General features: G+C 51.9%; 3 protein-coding genes across 7 annotated transcripts in view; 2 read left to right on the top strand and 1 right to left on the bottom strand.

The window, feature by feature from the left end:
- Top3a (DNA topoisomerase III alpha) overlaps window positions 1-9,579 on the top strand; it is a 41,192-nt gene extending 31,613 nt beyond the window's left edge. For all 4 annotated transcript variants that reach the window (XM_042284140.2, XM_076542504.1, XM_006973597.4 and 1 more), the window contains 4 exons: window positions 3,091-3,234; window positions 4,908-5,030; window positions 6,271-6,944; window positions 8,932-9,579. In XM_042284140.2, coding sequence (XP_042140074.1) covers window positions 3,091-3,234; window positions 4,908-5,030; window positions 6,271-6,944; window positions 8,932-9,110 — 1,120 coding nt within the window. In that variant the 3' untranslated portion in view covers window positions 9,111-9,579. The remainder of the gene's footprint in view (window positions 1-3,090; window positions 3,235-4,907; window positions 5,031-6,270; window positions 6,945-8,931) is intronic.
- A 4,196-nt stretch (window positions 9,580-13,775) lies between these two features.
- Mief2 (mitochondrial elongation factor 2) lies at window positions 13,776-19,565 on the bottom strand. Its single transcript, XM_006973598.4, has 4 exons — window positions 19,366-19,565; window positions 16,876-17,028; window positions 16,383-16,545; window positions 13,776-15,827 (listed from the first exon to the last, which is right to left on the bottom strand). Exons 2-4 carry the CDS (start codon window positions 17,020-17,022, stop codon window positions 14,767-14,769), a joined length of 1,371 nt encoding a protein of 456 aa, XP_006973660.1. The 5' UTR covers window positions 17,023-17,028; window positions 19,366-19,565; the 3' UTR covers window positions 13,776-14,766.
- A 1,038-nt stretch (window positions 19,566-20,603) lies between these two features.
- The window catches only part of Flii (FLII actin remodeling protein), a 14,479-nt gene continuing 11,539 nt past the window's right edge, over window positions 20,604-23,543 (top strand). For both annotated transcript variants that reach the window (XM_006973600.4, XM_006973599.4), the window contains exons 1-3: window positions 20,604-20,760; window positions 22,313-22,423; window positions 22,702-22,773. In XM_006973600.4, the coding sequence (XP_006973662.1) occupies window positions 20,698-20,760; window positions 22,313-22,423; window positions 22,702-22,773 (246 nt within the window). In that variant the 5' untranslated portion in view covers window positions 20,604-20,697. The remainder of the gene's footprint in view (window positions 20,761-22,312; window positions 22,424-22,701; window positions 22,774-23,543) is intronic.

Raw genomic sequence — 23,543 nt, 5'->3', positions numbered from 1 at the left:
CAGAGTATATATTTTGTTAGAAATAATGTTTTCGAGCTAAGGATGGTGGCTTCTGAGTGTCATCTTAGCGCTTGAGTGGTTAAGGCAGGAAGATTACCTGGATTACAAAATGATACCCGGTCTCAAAAAAAAAAAAAAAAAAAAAAAAAAAGGAAAAAGGGGGCTGGAGAGATGGCTCAGCGGTTAAGAGCACTGCCTCTTCTTCCAGAGGTCATGAGTTCAATTCCTAGCACCCACATGGTGGCTCACAACCATCTGTAATGAGATCTGGCACCCTCTTCTGACCTGCAGGCAGAACACTATATACATAATAAATAAATCTTTTAAAAAAAAGGAAAACGAAGAAATAATATTTTCTATCCCCAATGCTATGATGATCAGCATACAAACATATTTAGTTTAATTTCCTGGCACACTTGGACTCGAGGATGATAATGTCTTTATTTGCTAGTCACCTGGCTGATGGAAAGCACCTATTGAGCCACAAGCTGGGATTAGTTCCCAGGGGAGACTCTGGTGAGGCTAGAAGGTTAGTACTTTGAGCAGCTCTAGGGTGGTACCGAAGGTTAAGTTGGTCACCCTGGCTCAGGGTTTACCAGTTGTGTTTAAGTATGGAAGACATCATAAAAACTATGTGCTATGCTTTCAAATACAGTAGTATTTCCAGCACAGGTAGCACCTGGAAAATGCATGGTGCACCCAAGGAAAGCATGGCAGTACCACCTCGCTTGTGTACCTTGCCCTCTGCATCTCTCCTGTCTGGCTGGTCTGAGTTATATAAGCCACCCAGTGAATCAGACCATGGGAAAGCCCCATTTATAGTCAGAGGCACAGGTCACATCCTGAAATCTGTAGCTAGTGTCTGAAAAGGGAACAGTGTTGGTCTCATTCTTTAGGGTCTGACTCCCTCCAGGTAGTGCAGGACTGATTTGAATTAGGATACCCAGCTGGTATCCACTGACAGCTGCTTGATGTGTAGGATGATATTCTATATGGATATTGTATGGATGGCAGGACATACTGGTTTGTATGATGTGGAAATATAGGATATAGATATGATAGGAAAAAATGGTGAATTACTAAATCTACTTTTAAAGAGCAACAACTTGTTTGAAATGTTTTACAATGCTATGGTAAAACATATTTATTGATACAAATTTATTGATACAAATTTAAAGTTAATTTTGTTATATTGTATGTATATTTCTACTCTTATTTAAGGTATTATGTTTGTGCAGCTCATTTAAATTGTAATGGGTAATTAAGAAATACAGATTAACAATTATTCTTCTATGACAGTCAAACTTATAGTCATGTAAAGTTTTCTAGATATAGATACATATGATTCAATTAGGTAGATAATCTCCAGACACTTCAAAGACCTACAGAATATGGCATTTAAAATATTTTAAAAACTTAGACTTGGGCGGGTCAGTGGTGGTGCAAGCCTTTAATCCCAGCACATGAGAGGCAGAGGCAGGCAGATCTCTATGAGTTCAAGGCCAGCCTGGGCTACAGAGTGAGTTCCAGGAAAGGCACAAAGCTACACAGAAAAACCCTGTCTCAAAAAAACAAAAACAAAAACAAAAAAAAAAAAAAAAAAAAAACTTAGACTTTCTTAGACAATGAGAAACATCTGCTCCTGGCTGCACTGATTTACTTCAGAGAGAAAGATGGGCGTCGAAGATATTCCATATGGAGTTTATCTTCTTCTTGGCAAAAATAGCTATTTGGGCAAGAAACTGTTCTTACCTGGACATGCAGGACCCACAGGAAAGTGACCACTAAACTTTGCAAGGCAAAATGATCCTTCAGGTTCCTGCTTTGCAGAAGAAACTGCCATACATTCTAAAGGATACAGAGAAAAGTGACTGAGAGACTCTAGTCCTATGAGCTAAAAATGGGAGCCCCAACATTACAGAAGAACTTTAGGTGACTGTCCAGGCTGCCAACTGTCTCTATCATTCTAGATTTTTGGAAGTTGCTTACAATGTACTTCCTGTTACTTAGGTAATATTATATCCTTCTGAGGTCTTTGATGTAGTTGAAGACTAGATAGTTATAAATTATAATTTTCCTTGGTTATGATAAAAGACAAATTAGATATAAAACTTTAGACTCATGAATATAGGATAAAATATTTTCTTTAATTTTACAAAATATAAATAGACTAGATATTGTAACTATAATCCTTGCTCGTTATATGTAATTTTACTAGGTTAAAGTTAAGACCTTCCTTTTGTTTAGACAGAAAAGGGGAAATGATGGGGGAATGTGTTTCTGTATGCCGCGAATATGTGTTGCTCTGATTGGTTGATAAATAAAGCCATTTGGCCTATGGCAAGGCAGCTTAGAGGCAGGCAGGAAATTCAAAGAGAAAGACAGGAGAAGGCAGGAGGAGATACCAGCCTGCCATCCAGGCAGCAGCATGTAATGGCACACAGGTAAAGCCACGGAACACATGGCAACATATACATGAACAGAAATAGGCTGAGTTTAAGTGTAAGAGATAGTCAGCTGTAAGCCTGAGCTAATGGCTGAGCAGTTTTAATTAATATAAGCCTCTGTGTGTTTACTTGGGTCTGAGTGGCTGAAGACCAGGCAGGACACAGGAAAAGCTACAAGTTTGGGCTTTTTTCTTTCTTGTGTGTGTGTGTGTGTGTGTGTGTGTGTGTGTGTGTGTGTGTGTGTGTGTGCATGCTGTGAGTGTTATTGTATACATGACAATTTTTAGAGGACAGTTCTCTTCTTACACTGTGGGTGTTTTGGAAATCAAACTCAGGTTGTTAGGCTTGCAGGTTTACCCACCAAACCTCTGTGCCAGCCCCAGTTTGTTTTTTTTTATCCTTGAGACTACCCTGTGGCAGGAATATAGATGGACATTGCTAAATGTGTAAATTTGTGTCTGTTTAGAGCTAGCATCATGCTAAGAGCCTGGAGAAAGGGGCTCCATCTTGTCTCTGCCCTCTGATTTCTATATTGGCCTATGGATCCCTGACTAACTGGTTCTAGTCTCCTCTGTATTAGAGATACCTAGAATGCTATAAAGGCTTTTAATGAAACTGGTCTGTGTATCTGCTTTTTCTTCAGATTGGATCAGGCCTTATCTCAGTATTTAGGAGAAGGAGCAGAGATGGCCCAGCAAGAAGAGATCTACCCAGCCATGCCAGAGCCTGTTCAAAAGTGCCCACAGTGCAACAAGGATATGGTCCTTAAGACCAAGAAGAGTGGTGGGTTAGTACCTGGCTCCCTCTTACCTCTGTTCACCCAGTATATGCTGGGCAGACCGGCTAGCTCTCAAAGGCCCTGTCACTCCATGCCCATATCATTATTTAGAGGCAGGCCTGTTGTTGGGGGACACGGGGCAAGATGATCAAATTGTGAGGGTAGAAGGTACCATCTGGGTGCCAAGTGCTACAGGAATTTATATTCCATTAAAAGGAGGGAGGGTGGATTGATGGCTCAACAGTTCTGAGCACTGGATGCTCTTGCAAAGGACCCAGGTTTGGTTCCCAGCACCTACAGGCATCTCACAACCATCTATGACGCTAGTTCCAAGGGATCTGATGCCTTCTTCTGACCTCTGAGGGCACCAGGCATGTAAAATAAGATAATCCACCACTGCTGCCAGGCCCACACAGACACCCATACCCCCTGCACAAGGGTCCTGTCTACTTCCCAGTGCTGCACTAAGGGTGGCATGTGTGTGTGCCCACTTGTCTGTGTGTGCACCACAAGCATGCAGATGCCTGCAGATCCAGAAGAGGGTTTGGATCTCCTAGAACTGGAGTTACAGGTGTTTGTGAGCTGTCCAGTTTGAATGCTGGGAACCGAACCTGGGTCCTCTGCAAGAATGAGTAGTGTTTTTAACCGTGGAGCCACCTCTCTAGCCCCAGGGGTTGTTGTCTATTTTCATGTTTGCTATTTGAAGTGTAGGAGTAGAACCCAGGGTCTCATACACTTGGCAGCTTTTACTAGCTACCCCTAACCCAGAATGGGTTTCTGTTTTGTTTGGTTTGTTTTGTTTTTTTTTTGAGCCAGGGTCTTGTTTATGTAGCCTAAGCTAACCTTGAGCTCTAAATCCTCCTGCTTCACCTTCCCAAGTGCCTGCACAGTAAGGGCTACACAGAGAAATCCTGTCTCAAAAAACAAACAAAAATTCCCTACTCTGAGCCCACAAAACAACCAGACAGACCGGGCAGGCCTAGAACTCACAGAGATGCTCATAAGAGGGACCATTTTTAAAGAGGCAAGACTAAAAACACAGTACTGTGTGTATGCACAGGGCACTTTGTACATGGCTTCACCTTAGTCAGTGGTGTTTTTTGTTTTTGTTTTTGAAGCAGGGTCTCATTCACTAGGTAGCACAAGGTAGCCTGAAACTCAGTAGGTAGTCTAGGCCTGCCTCACACTTGCTAAATCTTCCTCTACTTCCCACCTTTCCTAGGTGAGAAACACCACACCTAGTCACTGGTGGTATAGGTCTAAGCAGATTCAGCAATAGCTGCATATCACACACACACACACACACACACACACACACACACACACACACACACACACACACACACCACACAGGTTTCTTTGTGTAACCTAGGCTATCCTGGAACTTGCTCTGTAGACCAGTGTCTTAGGGTTTTCTGTTGCTGTGTAGAGACAACATAACCATGGCAACTCTTATAAATGGAACATTTAATTGAGCCAGGCAGATCTCTGTGAGTTCCAGGCAAGCCTGGTCTACAGAGCGAGATCCAGGACAGGCACCAAAACTACACAGAGAAACCCTGTCTCAAAAAACAAATAAACAAAAAACAAAAAGAAAAGAAAAGAAGGATCTTCCTGGCAGATGGATGTAAGCAGTGTGCCTTTTGAATTCGTAGATTTGATCTGTCCACTCTGCTCTCCAGGTTCTACCTTAGCTGCACGGGGTTCCCAGAATGTCGGACAGCTGTGTGGTTTCCTGACTCGGTGCTGGAGGCCAGCAGGGACAGCAGTGTGTGTTCCATTTGTCAGCCACCCCCTGTGTACAGGTGAGCTGGGTGTCTCTGGGGCAGGCACTGCAGAACTCTCTCCTGTTCTCTCACTGGAACCCAGGCAGGCGTGTCTAGGGCAGTGTTCTCGCCTGTGGTCCCAAGCCCTTTGACAAACCTCTGTCACCAAACATATTTACATTACAGTTATGAAGTAGCAGTGAAAATCATTTCATGGTTGGGTCTCCACAGCGTGAGGAGCTGTATTAAAGGGTCGCAGCCTTAGGGAGGTTGAGGACCACTGCTCTCGGGAGTGCTGTTCTCAGCGTGTCTCACGGCAGCCCCAGCGGACTGCTCTAGTTCTGCTGTGCTCTGTGGAACTCGCAGAGACCCCGCCTGCCTCTGCCTCCTGAGTGCTGCCATCAGAGGCGTGCGCCACCAGGCTGGAGAGATGGCTCAGAGGTTAAGAGCACAGGTTGCTCTTCTAGAGGTTCGGAGTTCAATTCCTAACAGCCACATGGTGGCTCACAACCATCTAGAATGAGATCTGATGCCCTCTTCTGGCATGTAGACATACATATAGACAGAACACTGTATACATAATAAATAAATCTTTTAAAAAAAAAAAAATGACATGTGCCACTATGCATTGGCACATGCATTTCTTTTTTTGTTTTTTTGTTTGTTTTTTCGAGACAGGGTTTCCCTGTGTAGCTTTGAAGCCTGTCCTGGAACTTGCTCTGTAGACCAGGCTGGCCTCAAACTCACAGAGATCCACCTGCCTCTGCCTCCCGAGTGCTGAGATTAAAGGTGTGCACCACCGCCCAGCATGGCACATGCATTTCTTACTAACATTTTTTAAAATGATTTATAGGACAAAAGACGTACTTTCCAGGGCAGATACACAGTACCACTGAAGGAATAGTAATGCTTTTCATTCAAGCAAGACCGGACTAGTTTCCATCTGTCCCTGTACTCCACTGGGCCATCACGTTTCATCCTTTCTGGAAAACTCTATTGTGCACACATGGAAACACGAACGTAGACTAGATGCATTCTTACTGTCTTGACTTCCTTCCCCTGAACGAGCCCCGGATCCCTGAGGTGGGCAGTGGTGTAGAGAAGTAGAACTCTCCAAGGGTGCCTGTATTCGGGCGGTTTATTAGAGCCCGAGCGTTCATCTGTCCACTTCCTGCTCTGTACTCGGATGGACTTCCTGGGCTGTGCAGGGAGGCTGTGACTGGTGCCCACTGAGCACCAGGGCGAAGATGAACATCCTTTCTTGTCTTGGCCTCCCTAGGTTGAAGTTGAAGTTCAAGCGTGGTAGCCTTCCCCCAACCATGCCCCTGGAGTTTGTTGGCTGCATAGGTGGATGTGATGAGACTCTGAAGGAAATCTTCGGCCTGCGATTTTCACGGGGCCCCCCAAGAGCTTCCCAGCCCTCTGGCCACCTGCAGGCCAGCCAGGCCCTCAACAGGATGGACAGCAGCCAGCATGGCCTCTCTCAACCTCTGGTCAACAGACATACTGGCCCTTCCAAGGCAATGAGCCAAACCTTCCCACCCTCCACTGCTGCCGGTGAGAGCAACTCTGTGACCTGCAATTGTGGCCAGGAGGCTGTGCTGCTCACCGTCCGCAAGCCCGGCCCCAACCAGGGCCGGCACTTCTACAAGTGCGGCGGTGGTGGCTGCAACTTCTTCCTGTGGGCTGACAGCAGCCATCCCCCCAGCTCTGCATCAGGACCCTCGGGCAACTCCGGGCGATACCCATCAGCCTTAGGCAGCGGCGCGGATGGCTTCGGCGGCCTTGGCGGGGACAGTGATGGAACTACGTCCTGCCTGTGCGGGCAGCCTGCTGTCACACGGACTGTGCAGAAGGAGGGACCCAACAAAGGACGCCAGTTCCACACCTGTGCCAAGCCGCGAGAGCAGCAGTGTGGCTTCTTCCAGTGGGTGGATGAGAACGTGGCCCCAGGTGAGGGAGCAAGGCAGCAGGTCCCTTCAGAGGTTCTCACAGTGGCTTCCATTGCAGAGACCAGAGAAGAGGGAAGGCAGATGAGTGTAGTGGAGGATCAGCAGGGCCTTGGCTTTGCCTCTGTTTCCTCATTGTTCATCGAGGTAGGAACCAGAGGATCTTGGGTTCACATTGAAGAGTAGCTACTGTGCCCAGCGCTGCGGTAAATACACTTTCCTAAGCAGGCATCTTTCATCTGCATTAATTAGATCAGTTTTCTAATGAGGTGAGGTGCAGGCCAGTGAAGGAGTTTATTTAGTGTCACAGTGACAGGGCCCAAGGTAGGAATAAGTGTCTTCCTCCCCTGCAGACTGTCACCCTTGCTAGGTCATTGATGTCAACCTCATTTTACCTGATGGCACACTGACTGTGGTGGTATGTAACCTGCCAGAGCTACACAGCCTGGCTGTGTCTCAGGAAGGAATGCCCAGACACTGGATCAGGTGGGTCCTTGTCACTGCAGTGCACAGCAGTGAACCCAAGGCCAAGCAGACACTGGGTCAGGTGGGTCCTTGTCACTGCAGTGCACAGCAGTGAACCCAAGGCCAAGCAGACACTGGGTCAGGTGGGTCCTTGTCACTGCAGTGCACAGCAGTGAACCCAAGGCCAAGCAGACACTGGGTCAGGTGGGTCCTTGCCATCACAGTGCACAGCACTGAACCCAAGGCTAAGCAGCAACTGTGCAGTTGAACAGATTTTTCCAACCCCAGTTGTGGCTGGGGTACACATTTTGAAGCAGGTTGTGTATGTAGCCCAGGCTGGTCTCAATCTTGCAAACCTGCCTTAGCCTCCTGAGTACCAGAATAACAAGCATGTGCCACCATAGCTGACTTCCCATGGTTCTTGTATTTGGGCCACCAGATGCAAGAAGTACCCAGAGGCCTGGTGAAGAGCATAGGACCTCAGGCCCCCAGTCAGTACAAAATGCTTTGCTATGCCCGTCTTTGAAATAACTGCAGAGCCCTTAGCCTTGTACACACTGGAGACTTTCTAGGCTCATCAGAAGTGACGTGTGACCTCCAAGCCAGATGACTAGATGTCTTCAATGACAGGGCAGCCAGCACCGAGGCCTATTTATTGGCTAGAAGGTTTCTTGCAGGCAAGGTAAAGTGGGGAGCTGGCAGTGACCACAGACTCCCCATCTGCTACTGTGTGCTTGATTTTTTGCTACACAGTAAGGGTATATAGAAAGTTACACCGCTGCCTCCTCATCAGGACAGTGTCTCTAAGCTTCAGTCTCTTTAGAAAAAGAAAGCAGGGCTAGAGAGAAGGTCCAGTGGTTAGGAACACTTGCTCTTCTTCCAGAAGTCCTGAGTTCAGTTCTAGCACCCATGTCAGGTGCCTCACAATCAACCATCTGTAACTTCAGCTCCAGGGAGTCCCATGTCCTCTTCTACAGGCACCTGCAATCGTATAAGCTTACATATATACACATAGGTAAAAATAATAAATTGGCGGGCGGGGGGGGGGGTGTCTTTTGTTTTGTTTTGTTTTTTCTTTGAGATGGGTTTCTCTATGTAACAGCCTTGGCTGTCCTGGAACTCGCTTTGTAGACCAGGCTGGTCTTGAACTGACAGAGATCCTCTTACTTCTGCCTCCCGAGTGCTGGGATTAAAACTGTGTAAAATAAAGTAATTGAAAAGAAAAAAGAAAGCAGGTAACAGGTGGTAGTATGTACCATATTCTTGACACGGAGCTGACCTTCACAGAGCAAAGCGAGTCTAGCCCGTGGGTTCACCTGACTTGTAAAAGATGCCGCCTTTCCCAACATAGTACCTTGACTTGGGTTTTGTCAGAGACAGGGTCTTATGTAGCCCACACTGTCCTTGAACTACCACTACCTCTCGGGTACCAGGACTACAGGTGCACACCACCACAACTGGCATTGCGCCTTGCTACCTGAGGGATACCAATTGTGAATTCAGCTTTTTCCTGTCTCCTCCCACAGGGAGTTTTGCAGCCCCGCCATGGCCAGGAGGCAGAGGAAGAGCCCAGAGACCAGAGGCTGCAAGCAAAAGACTAAGAGCTGGTTCCTCAGATGCAGGATCTACAACAAAAAAGCCCCGGAAATGTAGCGTTTGCCACCAACCTGGACACACCCGCCCCTTTTGTCCTCAGAACAGATGAGGGCAGGCACGGTGGAGGAAGGTGCTTAGACCAGGAAATGGGCTCACTGGGACCAGGTGGTCATCCACTATCCTGAAAACCTAGGGAAGTACTGGGTTTTGGAGCTGGCCTTCCTTTGTTGAGGACTACGAAGATCGGCTGCCTCTGGAGAATCTGGCTGGCTCTGCTGGATGCTGCTGCTCCTGTGTCTGTGGCTCGGGGTGACTCTAGCTGCTGCATTGCTGAAAAGTGAGAAGATGGTCAGGCAGCGTGTAAGCAGAGACTGACCTTGGTGACCGCCAAGCCCTGACTGGCTGCCAAGTGAGAAGCAGGTGGTGCGTCCAGCCAGCACAGGCTCTGGACAGCCCAGCGGGACTCTGCGCAGCTGTGTGAGAAGTGGCTCCCCTAATGTATTTGCAGAAGCTTCCATTCCTGCTCCATCTAGGACACTCATAGCTCATGTGCCTTAATAAAATATTAGTCCACTTTTTCTGATGGTGTGCAGTGTGGGGGTGCAGCAAGAGCCAGTGAAGGCCGAAGGGGCTTCTTCCTGGGACTCTTCCCCGCCCCACCTCAGCACCCTCTTATTCCAGTTACTCCCTGCTGTGGATTGTCCCTCGAAGCTGGCAGGTTTGGGGCTCTGACCTTCTTCCTTCATACTTTCCAGAGGAGGCCATGCCCTTTTTTTTTTTCCCCCTCATAAACTTCTAGAAGGTCCGTTCCAGCTTTGTCCTACAGGTGAGAGGTCAAGTGTGAATTGCTCCTTGAGTTGCTAGGTTGTGAAGCACCTGGAGTTGTTTCCAGGTCTGAACAACAGCCTTTGCTTAGACAGTAGCTCTCAGCCTGACTGGCAGCAAGGTTTCAGCAGTGAGTTCCTACCCTTGCTCAGTGGGGACAGTTTGCAGCCCCATTTAGGACTGGCCCACCCCTCCCCTGCTGGGCTTACCTATTTGATCATTTTGCATAAAAAGAATCTCATGTGCCTTCTGTGCCTAGCTGCTTTCCCTTAGCATAATGTTCACAGGATTTGTTGAGATTGTACGCTAAGTCATTGCTCCATATTTTGTTGTTTTGTTTGTTTGTTTGTTTTTTGAGACAGGGTTTCTCTGTGTATCTTTGGCTGTTCTGGATCTTACTCTGTAGACTAGGCTGCCCTTGAACTCACAGAGATCCATCTGCCTCTGCCTCCCAAATGCTGGGATTAAAGGCATGTGCCACTACACCTGGCTCATTTTTTAAAGATTTATTTTTATTATGTATGTCGAGATGTATCCCACATGTGTGCAGGTACCCACCAAGGCCAGAACAGAGGGTATCGAATCTCTGGAGTTACACGTAGTTGTAAGCCACCCAATATGGGTGCTAGGCACCAAACTCTAGGCCTCTAGGATGAGAAGTACGCCTAACTGCTAATTCCTCTTTCCAGCCCCCACACTCCATCTGTATGTCTGCATAAACTCCCATGGGTATGACAGTAGTCCTGCTTCTATGTGGGGCCATATTCTCCCACATCCTGAAGTAGCATGAAGCCTCAGATGGTAGCAAACTATACACGCTTTTCACAGTAGCAAACAATGATAGCATTTACATCAGGCACAGTAAAGATGAGAAACTGATGATGATGATGATGATGATGATGATGATGATGATGATGATGAAATAGAAAGCAATGGCTCCCTCACCTCCCTGAGACGTTTTGTGCCCACAATAGACTGCAGGGCACCCAGTCAAATGCTGTATTACGTTTGTGAGTGGTGCCGCTGTGACATTCATTCACTGGCATCTGGATGGCCATCTCAGTCATTTTGGATATATGTACAGCAATGAAATGTTAAAACCTTTAGCTAACTTTCAATGTTTATAGTGTCTGCACCATTTTCGTCTCAACAGCAACATGTGAAGTTACTATTCTTCCACACCCGTTTGTTCTTTCTCTCCGTGTCTTATAGCCTTGCTAGTATGTATGAAGTAACATGATCTTGAACCCCTGGTCCTTCTGCCTCAGCCTCCCAGGTGCTAGAGCTGCGGGCATGCACCACCACTCACAAACCTGCTCTGCTAACTGGGGTTTGGGGTGCTGCTACAGTCATTTGAGGGAGGGAGGGAGGAGGAGCTTGTGGGCCCTGCTAGTGGAGTTGAAATTTTTCAGACAGCATTGAGAACACCAGAATTGCCTGTGGAGACAAGGTGTGTACCCCAGAGACACTCGGGGCAGTAAGCAGGCTTGCCTTCGCTTAGGGTCATGTATCCCATTGAGTCTCAAGCACAACCTGCTCCCTAAACCTCAACAGCACCCTCATAAACCTTCCTTAAAACTTTCTACTTTTTCTTCTATCACAAATCAATTTACAGACATGAGTATAATCCAAGAAACAAAAGCCAGGCGGTGGTGGCGCATGACTTTAATCCCAGCAGAGGCAGGCAGATCTCTGAGTTCAAGGCCAGCCTGGTCCATATAGTGAGTTCCAGGACTGTTACACGAAGAAACCTTGTCTTGAAACAAAAAAAAAACAAACCTAGGGAACACTCGGTGAATTTGCATGTCGTCCTTGAGCAGGGGCCATGCTCATCTTTGTTTAGTGTATGTGTTGCTAAAATGAGCACCTAGGCTACACAGAGCAGTATCAGGATGGGGAGGGACATTTCTCAGTCGGGTTAGAGATGTAAGCTGAGAGCTGCCATGATCCTGTCGCTGTACACCCACACTCACCCTGTCCTGTGTGCACTCAGAGGTCTCACCCTCTCCCCTCTGCACCTGTCTTTCTGCTTTAGATAACCCAACTTTGACTCATACCGGGCTTCCCTGAAAGCAATTTCTTTGTCACAGCCACTGCCCTAGTTAGCCCTCTGTTGCCGTGATGAGCACCGTGACCAAAAGCAGCTAGGCGAGGAAGGAGATCACTTCACTTCACAGCTTCGAGTATCATGGAGGGAAGTCAGCAGGAGCTGACGCAGAGGCCATGGCGGAACACCACTTGCTCCCCATGGCTTGCTCGGTTTTGTCCTCTTGTACAACTAAGGACCGCCTGCCCAGGGGTGGCACTGCCCACTAAGAGCTGAGCCCCGCCCCCCCCCCACATCAGTTGTTAACCAAGAGACTGTCTCACAAACCTGCCTATAGGCCAATCTGATGGAGATTATTTTCTCAATGGAGGTTCCTTCATCCCAGGTGACCCTAGCTGTACCAACTTGGCAAAAAAAAACTAACCAGCACAGCCATGAATCCCTTCTCTGGAAACAACTAAAGGTAGCTGCCCAATAGGTCCCTATCCCAGAGACAGGCTGACAGGCAAATCATGTCAGGCTGAATGCCTGCAAGGCCTTTGTTCCTTTTGTGATGGTAGGCAGGCCCTCCACTGCTGAGCTCAGTGGTCTTTAATTTGTGCTGACTTAAAGCCAGGACCTCATGCTAGGCATGGGCTCTACCCCAGAGCTGTGCCCCAGCCCCTGCCCATTCGTGTTAATATGGATACTTTCTTTTGAGCTTGACAGAATCATCAGCCACTGTGGACCAAACCTTCAACGTATGAGCCTTTTAGGGACACTTTATATTTATACCACAGAGTTCACAGGTTCAGGACCCCAAGGTGCCCTGAAGATTTTTTTCTATTTTGTTTTTGTTTTTTCAAGACAGGGTTTCTCTGTGTAATAACTTTGGCTGTCCTGGAACTCATGTTGTATACCAGGCTGGCCACGAACTCACAGACATCTGCCTGCATCTGCCTCCCAAGTGCTGAGATTAAAGGTGTGGACTACTTTTGCCCGGCATTTTTTTTTTTTTTTTAATTTTTAAATCTACACAGGTAATACTCCTAGGACCAAGACCTGCTGGGCCAGGCTGCACTAAGGACAGGGCTAGCCAAACGTGACCTCAGGTTAGCTCCTGACTCCCCTACTTCATGCCCATGGAGCATCAGTTGCCTCATCTGTAATGTGATGGTCTTTGTTAGACAGTGTGCTGGGTAGCTTTATTTTAGCTTGACACAAGCCAAAGTCATCTGGGAAGAGGAAACTTCAATAAAAAAATGTTTCCATCAGATCAGCCTGTAAGCAAGCCTATATCAGGCTGTCTTGATCTGTGATTAATGTGGGAGGGACCAGCTAGCTCTAGCCAGCTCCAGGCAGGGCCACTCCAGGGCAGGTTACTGAGTTAAGAAAGCAGGCTGAACCGGGCAGTGGTGGCGCACGCCTTTAATCCCAGCAATCAGGAGGCAGAGCCAGGCAGATCTCTGTGAGTTCGAGGCCAGCCTGGTCTACAGAGCAAGATCCAGGACAGGCACCAAAACTACACAGAGAAACCCTGTCTCAAAAAAAAAAAAAAAAGCATTTACCTGATTACGAAGAAAATTATAGTATTAAAAGTACAAATGTTACTGGGCAGTGGCGGCGCACACCTTTCATCCCAACACTTGGCAGGCAGAGAGGCAGGGGATCTCTGAGTTCAAGGCCAGCCTGGTCTACAGAGCTGGCCTCAAACTTAGAGAGATCCACCTGCCTCTGCTTCCTGAGTGCTGGGCATGCACTACCACCGCCTGGCTCCTAAAAAGACTTCTTAAAAAGAAACCTGGCCATCTCCACGATGACCTCAAGCCTCCAAATCAAGGCAGCTGCAAGACTTGTGAAGCCCCAAGCAGCCACCTACGAAGATATGAAGGCCATTTTCTGCCAGCAAGAATCACACATGCATACAATTTTTCTCCTTTTATTCACACTCTTCAAGGCATAGCTGTGTGTGTGTGTGTGTGTGTGTGTGTAGGGGGAGTGGTACTTAAAATAGAAAGGCCCCCTGGCAGGGAAGGTCATCTCCCTCCTCCAGTCATGCCAGCTTAATCAGGGTGCCAGGTCAGGACACAGACATTTATCAAATATTTTGGCACACTGCAGAGGCCAGGGCTGTACACAGGCCTCTGGGAGGGGCGTGTCCTCTACCCTGCAGTGAGGTCCAGGAGCAGCCACTATGGGACAGCCTTTTGTGGGCAGCGCAGAGCTCAGCTCCCCAGTGAGGAAGGGGCTCTCCCAGAGGTAATTTGTGACCTACAGAGAAAACCCACCAAGCAGGAGGAAAACCAGACCTTCCTTCCCTGGGGTATAAGGCAGGCAGCAAGGGAGACACCTTCCACTCCGGAGCCTGAGGACTCAACCAGAAAAACAAATGCATGACCGTCAGGAAAACATCCCTCAACAGCTAAGAAGCTTTCCTCCAGGGCACCAGGTGATTCCAGCCCCAGAGACTCAATGACCAGCTGTGCGTGCCTCCAGGATACTGGGGCTGTTACCCAACCAAGAACATTAGGTTTCCTTCTTGGCAAAAAGTTGGAACCAGCCTTTGCCTAGGTGAAGCCTAGGAGATCAAAAGCCATGTCTCACTCTTGGTGAGTTCATTGCTGGTGATGATAGACTGAGCCCAAGATCCTAAGTGAACCCTAGAGGGCCAGGGGGGCATCAGCGTGGCTGGCACTGAAAGCCAGGCCAGGCTAGGTGACAGCAACTCAGACTCTCTGGATCTGGGAATCCTGGTCACCATCGCCCAGGCACATGCCCACCCATGGGCCTCGGTAATGGATCCTCCCCTCCACTCTGGCTAAAATAAAGCAAACCCCATTCTGCAGCGTCCTGGGAGGGAGGCGGCTGCTGCTCTTCAGCATCGGATAACAAGCCAATCCCAGTCGTCATCCACCTAGAGTAGGCTCTCAGGGACCTGGAGACCACTGTAGAGTACGTAGCCAATGTCATCGATCTCCTCTCCCCGAAAACTGCCAAAGAGGTTCACGCTGGGGTTGAAGTGACAGGGCAGGCTGGCCTGCTCCAAGCTGCCCACCAGAAACTCCAGGGCTTGCAGAAAGCGATCCCCCAAGGCCTCCTCGGTCCAGGCCACTTCCTCTTGCCCCAGATGCAGAACCACCTGGGTCAGGTGACTCCAGCCCAGCCGCACCAGAGCCGGATGGCCACGACACACACCACAGAGCAGCAGCAACAGCCTCCGGCGAGTGCCAGCATCCCGGTCATCCAGGGCCCGCAAACAGGCGGCCTCTACCGGATACAGATCCTGCAGCCAGAGATTGGCGGCCAGCCCCTCCAGGGGCCAAGCCAGCAGAAGACGGTCATCGGCGCTGGCCCCAGGGACCACCATGAGCACGGCTAACGTGAACTCCAGGCACTCATGTTGCACCTCCAGCAGCAGTTCTTCCGAAGCCACACTGGGCCGGATCAGACATCCCAGTAGGCTGCCAATGGCTGGCCAGTTGACAGAGGCTGCCAGGGCCTTGCGTAGCAGCTCCAACAAGACACGGGAGGAAAGATAACCCCCCACCAGGAAGCGGTCCCATGGGCTGCGCCCACGGGGATGGAACTCCAGCTGGGTCCTGCGCACAGCCCAGCATCGAGGTTCCCTGGCCACGGTGTCCATGCCAGGTACCAGGTTCCACAGACCTGGTTCTAACTCCAGGGGCGCTAGCAGGCGCACGCGCTCAGCCGCCCCTGCCTGCAGCCCCTCGTAGAGAGGCCCCCCTGGTACAAGTGCCCCAAAGGGCAGTTCTGGGAACTTGCTCCTCAAGTAGGCCTGCAGCTCCAAGGCAATGTCTCCGGCCAACTGTTTCACCAAAGTCACGTGGGCTTCTGGGACAATCACGTGGTTGCGCTCAAATGCCAGCAGCTTCTCCTGGAACGTCAGGCAGAGGGGCGCTGGGGAGCTGGGCTGAGGTGTTGGTGTCTTCTGAGAATGAGTGGGTGTGGGCTCCACTGCAGAGGGAAACATCCAGGAGAATGTATCAGAGAGTCCCACAACAACTTCGGAAGACGCTACCTGGTTACTAGCTGTGTGCCCACACTGGGCTTCATCCTCACCTGTGATGGCCACTGAGAAAGCCCTGAGTTCAGGTCCTTAGGACAGTGAGGGCATGATGACCAAGAAAGTCTCACTGGCCCAGAGTCCCAACACACTGGCTCCTACAACTAAAACAACTTCACGGAGAATGGGGAAGACGGATCCTGCCCCTCTCCAGGTCTCAGTTTCCCCATCTGAGGCTCTCCACCATCATATGGTGCAACCTTTGCTACAGTAGAAAGCAGACAGGCAAAAAATCAAGGATCCCAGGGCCGTGGAAGAACTCTATGGTGGAGCCTGCTTGTCCTAGGTGAGGCTCTGGGTTTGATCCTTAGGACAACAGAAAAACCCGGGCCTACACACCTATGCATCATCTGAGGGGCCCACCACCCAGGGAGGAGCAAACCCTTGTGAAGACTGCATCTCCTGCACGTGACTCACCGCAGGAGACGGGAGGAAGTACCGCTCACCTGGGGCAGAGGGGGAGGGGGACAGGAGAGGCATGGGCTGGCTGAGGGCGGCAGGGGGGGGTTGGGGCTGTTGGTGTGACGTGGCTCTCAGCAGGCTCAGCTCCTTCCAGCCGTCCGCCTTGCTGTCATCCTCATCCCGAGGGCTAGTGGCCCTGTCGATGAGCTACAGGCAAAGTGACACAGATCAGAGCATCGGGGGCCATGGCAAAGCTGGGGGGGGGAGCACACCAGGAAGCTAGGGGGCATGAAAAAGCAGGGGGCACGCCTTTAATCCCAGCACTTGGGAGGCAGAAGCAGAGGCAGGGATCGCCGTGAGTGCCAGGCCAGCCTGGTCTATGGAGTGAGTTCCAGGACAGCCAGGGCTACCAAGAGAAACTCTGCCTCGGAAAAACAAGAACAAAACAAACAACAAAGAAGTCCCACCATCCTCCGGGTCCCTGGTCCTGCCTCCTCGTGTGGAGGTCTCAGGCAGGCCATGGCCGCCTGGCCTTACCCGCTTTACAGCCAGGGTGGCAATGCCCAGCACTGCCGCCCCGCTCACACCTAGCACCAGACGAGCATTAGCCAGGAGGAAGTCCACCACGCTGCCCAGGCCCTCTCCGCCATGCTGCTTCCTCTGCTTCTGGGAGAACTCGGCCATGGTTGCCTGCAAGAGAGTCCGGGAGGGGTGTGTTGCTGAGGGAGAGGGCAGCCGGACCGGCAGGGCCGACGTGCGCAGGTGCTTAGCCATAATCAAGAGAGCGGTCTCCTGAGGGCTCGTGAGCGAGGGGCTGCTCAAAGGGTTTCTTGGAAGGAAGTGTGGGAACTGCCAGGCCCCTCCCTGAAACCCGCAAGCTTCCCACCTCTGGAAGGGGGCTCACACAGGAAGGCTCCAAGCCTCTTTCCTGGCTTCACCCTCCGAGGTAACTCTGACATCTGCCAAGACCTTGAGAAGCAGGGCTCACCATCACGACTACATCTACTCTACACAGATACAAGCTGCCAAGCCAGCAAAGGAGCGCTACAGTCTGGGACTCACAGCAGTCTCCAGACTCATCCACCCTCAAAGCCTGAGTGCTTTCTAGTTCCCCCATGCCTCCCGCTCGGGTCCTCAGACTCCTAATCGGGACCCGTCCACAACAGCCACCCTGGGATGGGCTGTCAGGAGGAACCCAGAGCCCTCAGAAAGACTTGCGATGTGGGTTTCCAGGAAGCCTGCCTGGGTGGGGTCTGCCAGGCCTTTGAGAGACCCTCAGCAAATTCAGGGATCCAGTTACTGTGCCCTTCCCCAAATCTTAACAGATTAAACTTTCAGAGGCAGGGCAACTCCATCAGAGGCCTGGCTGAGGGCATGTCCAAGTCAAGGATAAAGGCCCCATGGTCCAGTGGTGAGTAAAGGAACCCTAAATAGCTCACTGAGTCAGGAGAGGTGGGCCAGGCCCTTTGGACTGGTGGGAATGGGAAGGCGGTAAGGGAAAGGCCTGTAGCCAAGGGCTTTTGGTTTTTCTCTACGATGGCACCGGTAAGGAAAGCTGGACGGGGTCAGGAACCTGGGAAAGGAAACAGAAACTTCCGGGGCCCAGTTCACTAAACAAGAAGGTCATTGCCTGCTGGGGCACCAAGGACCTCAGCCCTCCCTTCAGGGCCATGGGTGCCTTGGGATCCAGTTGCCAAGTGACAAGATGCCTGGAGTAGCTGTAGCCTGAACCATGTTGTGACTCAGCTGGGACACCTGTCTTCTCTCCTAGACTAAAAATAAGACCCTGTCCTCGGGCCTGGCAAGGTCAAAGGCCAGCCAGGGGGCCCATCGCAAGCTCAGAGCGGTTTCTGCTTCTTCATTACTGTCTACCACTGCCCTCAGACCAGGAACCCACTTTGCAAACTGAAGGGGGCATCACTTGTCTAAAGTGGGACTCAGCCCTGCATGTGGAGGGGTCCTGTATCCAAACTCCGAGCAAGAGGGAATAAAATAGGTGGTTCAAAATAACCACCTCATGAGACGGTTCATTGGCTTGATCTGTTTGGGAGGCAACTAGGCAGTGGAACCAGGTCCTGTGCTCATTGCATGAGTTGGCTGTTTGAAACCTGGAGCTTATGCAGGGACACTTGGCTCAGTCTGGGAGGAAGGGACTGGACTTGCCTGGACTGAGTCTACCAGGTTGATCGCAGTCCTCAGGGGAGGACTTGTCCTGGAGGAGGTGGGAATGGGGGGTGGGCTGGAGGTAAGGGGAGGGCGTGGGAGGGGGGAGAACAGGGGAACCCGTGGCTGATATGTAGAACTGAATGGTATTGTAAAATAAAATAAAAGGAAAAAAAATAAATAACCACCTCAGGGGCGGGCAGCCGTGACCCACACCTTTAATCCCAGCACTCGGGAAGCAGAGACAGGTGGATCTCTGTGAGTTCTAGGCCAGCCTGGTCTACAGAGCGAGATCCAGAACAGGCACTAAAACTACACGGAGAAACCCTGTCTCGAAAAAAACAAAAACAAAAACAAACAAACAAAAACCCAACTCAGATCCAGGGTGGTGCAGGCCTTCAATCACAGGACTCAAGAATAAGCAGAAGCTGCCAGATCAACGTGAGTTCGAGGCAAGCCTGATCTACACAGTGAATTGGAGGACTGCCAGAGCTACATAATAAAGGCCTTGCTCAAAACAAACAAACAAAAATAACAAAACAACCCGATTCTTCATAGCCTGGTTGTTACCTGTCCTTCCCCTTGGGCCAAAACTGATTACCCTGGATCAGAGCTGAGCAGAAACGTGTAACCACATACAAACGGCTCTTAAACTCTATGCAAGGAGGAAGTCATTAAGGCCATGGAAATCATGCAATACCCAAGTCGGGAAGGGCCAACTCTAGGATTCAAACTCAGGTCTTCAGTCCCCAAGTCCTCCCTCCCACCGCCGTGTGACCACAAGCCACGCCTCCACCTGCAGAGGGACGCGTGCCCCGCCCAGGGCAGGGAGACCCCGGGCCTCCCCGCGCGCTGCAGCCGTACCTGCGTCCCGGCGTCAGCGCACCGACCCGAGGACGCGGCGAGTAGGACCCCGGAGCCCCAGGACCCGCCTGGGAATGGAACGTGCAAGCCCCGGGAACCGAACGCCGAGGCCCGGAGCGGCAAGTGACCCGAAAGGCACGCTGGAGAAGCACGCCCTCGCCCCAATCCCAGAGCACAACTCCTGCGCACACGTGCGCAAGACTGCGCAGCTCGGCCAATGAGCGCCAGGCACGCCCCTTGGCCGGCGGGGGCGGAAACCACAGACACACTCCGGATTTAAAGGCGCAAGGCTGTGATGTCTGCGCAAAGTGGGGGGTGGTGGCGGCGAGTGAGTGACAGTTGTTCAGGGCCTGATCGATTGAGAAAGGGCCTCCCACTGAAGCCGAGGCTGACCTGGGATTCTCGGCAGTCCTGCCTAAGCCTCACGTCTGACCTTGTGTGTACTTGTAATGGGAGCCTCGGTGTGGAGAAAGCTGCCTGGGCCCACGTTCCCTTGGTGAGCCAGGCAGACAGAACTGCACTTAGCCCAAAGGCCCACATCCTGTCTCTCAAGTTCGCCCCTGCTAGAGTGTCCCGGTGGTCTCATTTCCTTTTGGCCCGCGAACGCCACCAGTCTTCCCTCCTGTAACCCGGGATGACAGACCCTTGAACGTCCATAGAACAGCTGTACATGCTTATGGGCAACCTGTCGTGGGCTAGCCAGCCACTCACAGCTTGGCCCAAGAGACACACTGGTCTCCTAGAGCACGAAACAAGCCAATAGAGAACAGTGGCGGGAGTCCTGGCGCCAGGCGAGAACAATAACATTGCTTCGTTATTATTGTGAAGGGTCTGTGCACCCTGATCGCTAAGCTGCCACAGGTTGAGTACCCCTTTGCTCCTGACAACTTTGGGAAGCATGTTACACAAAAGCGAAGTTGAGTCGCCCAGAGACAGAAGGGCTAGGTCCCAAAGACCCGGAAGTCTCACTCCCACCGATCTGTCACCCACAAGCCGCCTGTGCCCCTGACGTTGGCACCATAATCTCTCCGGGGTCACGGCCAGCTCCAGCCGCTACAGCAGCCCAAGCGACAGTGCCTGCCCCCGCCTCCCCTCGACGCTGCGACTGGAGACTGGAGGTGGTGGATGCCTCCCGCGGGAGTCCCCGACCCCTGCAGGCCTCTCCAGTCCCCGAACTCGCGAGAAGTCTGGGCCCGGCGAGGCCTACAGCTCCCGGAGCCGCCGCGGCCGGGAGGAGGCGCGCGCGGGTTAAAGGGGCGGGGCCGGCGCTGACCCAGCCCGCGGCTCCCGGCCGCCCAGCGTCCTCCTTGCCCGCCGGAGAGCTGCGCCACCATGGAGGCCACCGGGGTGCTGCCGTTCGTGCGCGGCGTGGACCTCAGCGGCAACGACTTCAAGGTTAGCAGGGGGGGAGTGGGAGGGCGACCCCCGCCGCCGTCCCTCTGGGCCGCGCCCTCTGCGCTTCCGGGACCGGCGGGCGGGGCGGGCGGGCCTCCGTGAGTCTTCCCGGGCCGGCCCCGCCCGCGGCGGAAGACCGGATCCGGGGCTCAGGGGACCGGGGCCCGCACAGGAGAGGGGTCCGCGCGCGGGTCGCGCGCCCGAGCCCTTGCCACCGAGGGAACACGCCCTAGCCGGCTACCGCCCCACCCTGTGGTCTCCGGACAGTCACTTCTCCTCTTGCAGCCCGGGAGTTCTCTTGTGCCCCCAGGGGCTTAGGATCAGCCTGTTTGGAGGCGTGGGAAGGAAAGGGATCTGTTAGTATGTAGTGTCTGACAGGTGTGCGAGGTGCTCCGCGGTGTGGTCTGCGCAGCTGCGAGGCAGATTGATGGCCATGCCAGGGGACCGGCCCCCGGCATCCCAAGTTCTTGAAAGTCAAGAAAGAGGCAGGCTATGGGCGTGGTGGCGCACGCTTTTAATTCCAGCACTTGGGAGGCAGAAGGCAGGTGGATCTTTGAGTTGAGGCCAGTCTGGTCTACAAAGAGAGTTCCAGGACAGCCATAGCTACACAGAGAAACCCAGTCTTGAAATTGATGATGGTGATGATGATGATGATGATAAGGCAGGTTGATCTCAGGCCCAGGGGAGAGGAAGCTGGACAGGAGGGACAGGCAGCTCAGAGGCCTGGCGTCCCTTTAGATGTCAGATTGGGGGTCTAAGGAGGAGGAGGTGGGCTCCTCCTGAGTTCACCTGCACGTGGACACATTTGTCACTGCGTTACCTTGTCCACATTCCCACCATCCTCACCTGGGGTCTCTGTGTGTCCTTTCTGGACTAGGAACGTCTGAGTCACCTTGGGTAATGTGGCTGGAGGAGGCAACAATAACAAAAGGCAATTAAGCTTCACGCTGCTCAGATGTCAAAATGGCCAGGGTTAGCCACTGGGTGGTGGTGGTGGTAGGGTTAGCCACTGGGGGTAGTGGTGGTGGTGGTGCAGGCCTTTAATCCCAGCACTCGGGAGGCAGAGGCAGGTGGATCTCTGACTTTGAGAACAGCCAGGGCTACACAGAGAAACCTTGTCTCAGAAAACCAAAAGAAAAAAATGGCCAAGGAGGGGCTGAAGTGGGCATTACATATGAGAACTGAATGAGGAGACTGTGCCAGGAATGATGGAGAGCTGGGCTCTTCGTGCAGTCTGGGGAGCGTTAGTGGGAACCTCACCGCAGACAGCCCAAACTCCCTGGAACACCAGGCAAAGCAATGTGAGTGCCACTAACCACACCAGGTCTGTCTGGCCTCCCTGGGACACAGACTTCAGCAGGGCAGACAGATTTGGGTACGTTTGTCCTTTGGGGGCTCTCATTAGTCCCATTTTGTGAGTAGCAAATGGAAATAGAAAGTAAAGCGGCTGAGGAGTTAGCTCTGGCCTCTAGACTCCGTGGGGACCACAGGAGGTGTTGGGAGCAGGGGAAGCCCTCTCCCAGACGGGCCTCACCGTGACTACTCCCACCAGGGTGGCTACTTCCCTGAGAATGTTAAGGCTATGACCAGTCTGCGGTGGCTGAAGCTGAACCGCACAGGCCTCTGCTACCTGCCCGAAGAACTAGCGGCTCTCCAGAAGCTGGTAAGGGCAGTGGGCAGGGGGAGGGTCCCTGTCGCCAGGGCTGGGCCAGATGGGCATCCCCTGCCAAAAAGATTAGTCACATAGAAAACAGGAATCAGTGTGGGCAGAGCTGGCGGACTGGGAGTGGGCACCCGACCTGGGAGGTCTACAAGGAAGGCGAGGGTGTGTAAAGGGGAGGGAATTGTTGGGATGGCCTTCCCGGGTGGTGCAATTACAGCTCAGACAGGGACTGAGCATCTTAGGTCCCCACCTGAGCCTCTGACACTTGCCCTGTCCAGGAGCACCTGTCTGTGAGCCACAACCACCTGACGACCCTGCATGGGGAGCTTTCCAGCCTGCCTTCACTTCGGGTGAGTTGTGAACACAGCCAGTGCAGGTGGAACGTGGTGCTAGTCTGTGTGTGTGTGTGTGTGTGTGTGTGTGTGTGTGTGTGTGTGTGTGATGTGCCTCTCAACGTCTCCCACACAGGTAAAGACCCCTGGCCACACAGGCAGGTGACTTTTCAGAAGTCACCTCCAGACAGTGGTGTAGCTGGTATGACTGGATCTGGAAGGTGACCAGAAAATCAGGCCCCTGCCAGCCTTACAGGCTTCAGCCAGGGCTGTCTTTGCAGGGTCACAGCCCCTAGATGTCAAGGAGCCAGGCTCTGGACCTGGGCTTCCTGACTGTAAACCAGGGCCTTGCCACTGACTAGCTGTCTTGGTTACTTTCCTGTTGCTGTGACAAAACATGAAAGCATTTCATTGGGAGCTCATGGCTCCAAGGGTTAGAGTGCATGACCACCGTGGCAGGGAGCACACAGCAGGCAGGCCGGTATGAGCAACAGCTGGGAACTCATGTTGAGACACCCACAAAGCAGAGAAAGCTAACTGGAATGGTGTGGGCCTTTGCATTCTCAAAGCCCGCCCCCAGTGACACACCTCCTCCAACAAGGCCACGCCTTCTAACCCTTCCCAAACAGTTCCACCAACAGGGGACTAAGCATTCAAATAGATGAGTGTAGTGGTCTTTGCTCCACCTATGACCCTGGGCTATAGGGCCCGAAGGAGGTGGTGCTTCTTGCCGTGGTATGCCACCTCTTGAAAGGAAAGGGAGAAGGGGGTGCGGCCTGCTGAAGGGG

This window comes from Peromyscus maniculatus, chromosome 8 (assembly GCF_049852395.1).
Source record: "Peromyscus maniculatus bairdii isolate BWxNUB_F1_BW_parent chromosome 8, HU_Pman_BW_mat_3.1, whole genome shotgun sequence".
In the NCBI taxonomy this organism is placed as follows: Eukaryota; Metazoa; Chordata; class Mammalia; order Rodentia; family Cricetidae; genus Peromyscus; species Peromyscus maniculatus.
The sequence above is the reverse complement of the archived record's forward strand: the minus strand, read 5'-3'. Positions and strand labels throughout refer to the sequence as shown.

What these genes read in the sequence shown, in the direction of transcription:
- Mief2 (XM_006973598.4), bottom strand. Translation starts at nt 17,022, where the DNA reads ATGGCCGAGTTCTCCCAGAAGCAGAGGAAGCAGCATGGCGGAGAGGGC. An exon ending in CCACCCTGGCTGTAAAGCGG is followed by an intron (nt 16,546 to 16,875) that starts GTAAGGCCAGGC and finishes CTTTGCCTGTAG; the next exon opens with CTCATCGACAGGGCCACTAG. An exon ending in CCCCTCCCCCTCTGCCCCAG is followed by an intron (nt 15,828 to 16,382) that starts GTGAGCGGTACT and finishes TTCCCTCTGCAG; the next exon opens with TGGAGCCCACACCCACTCAT.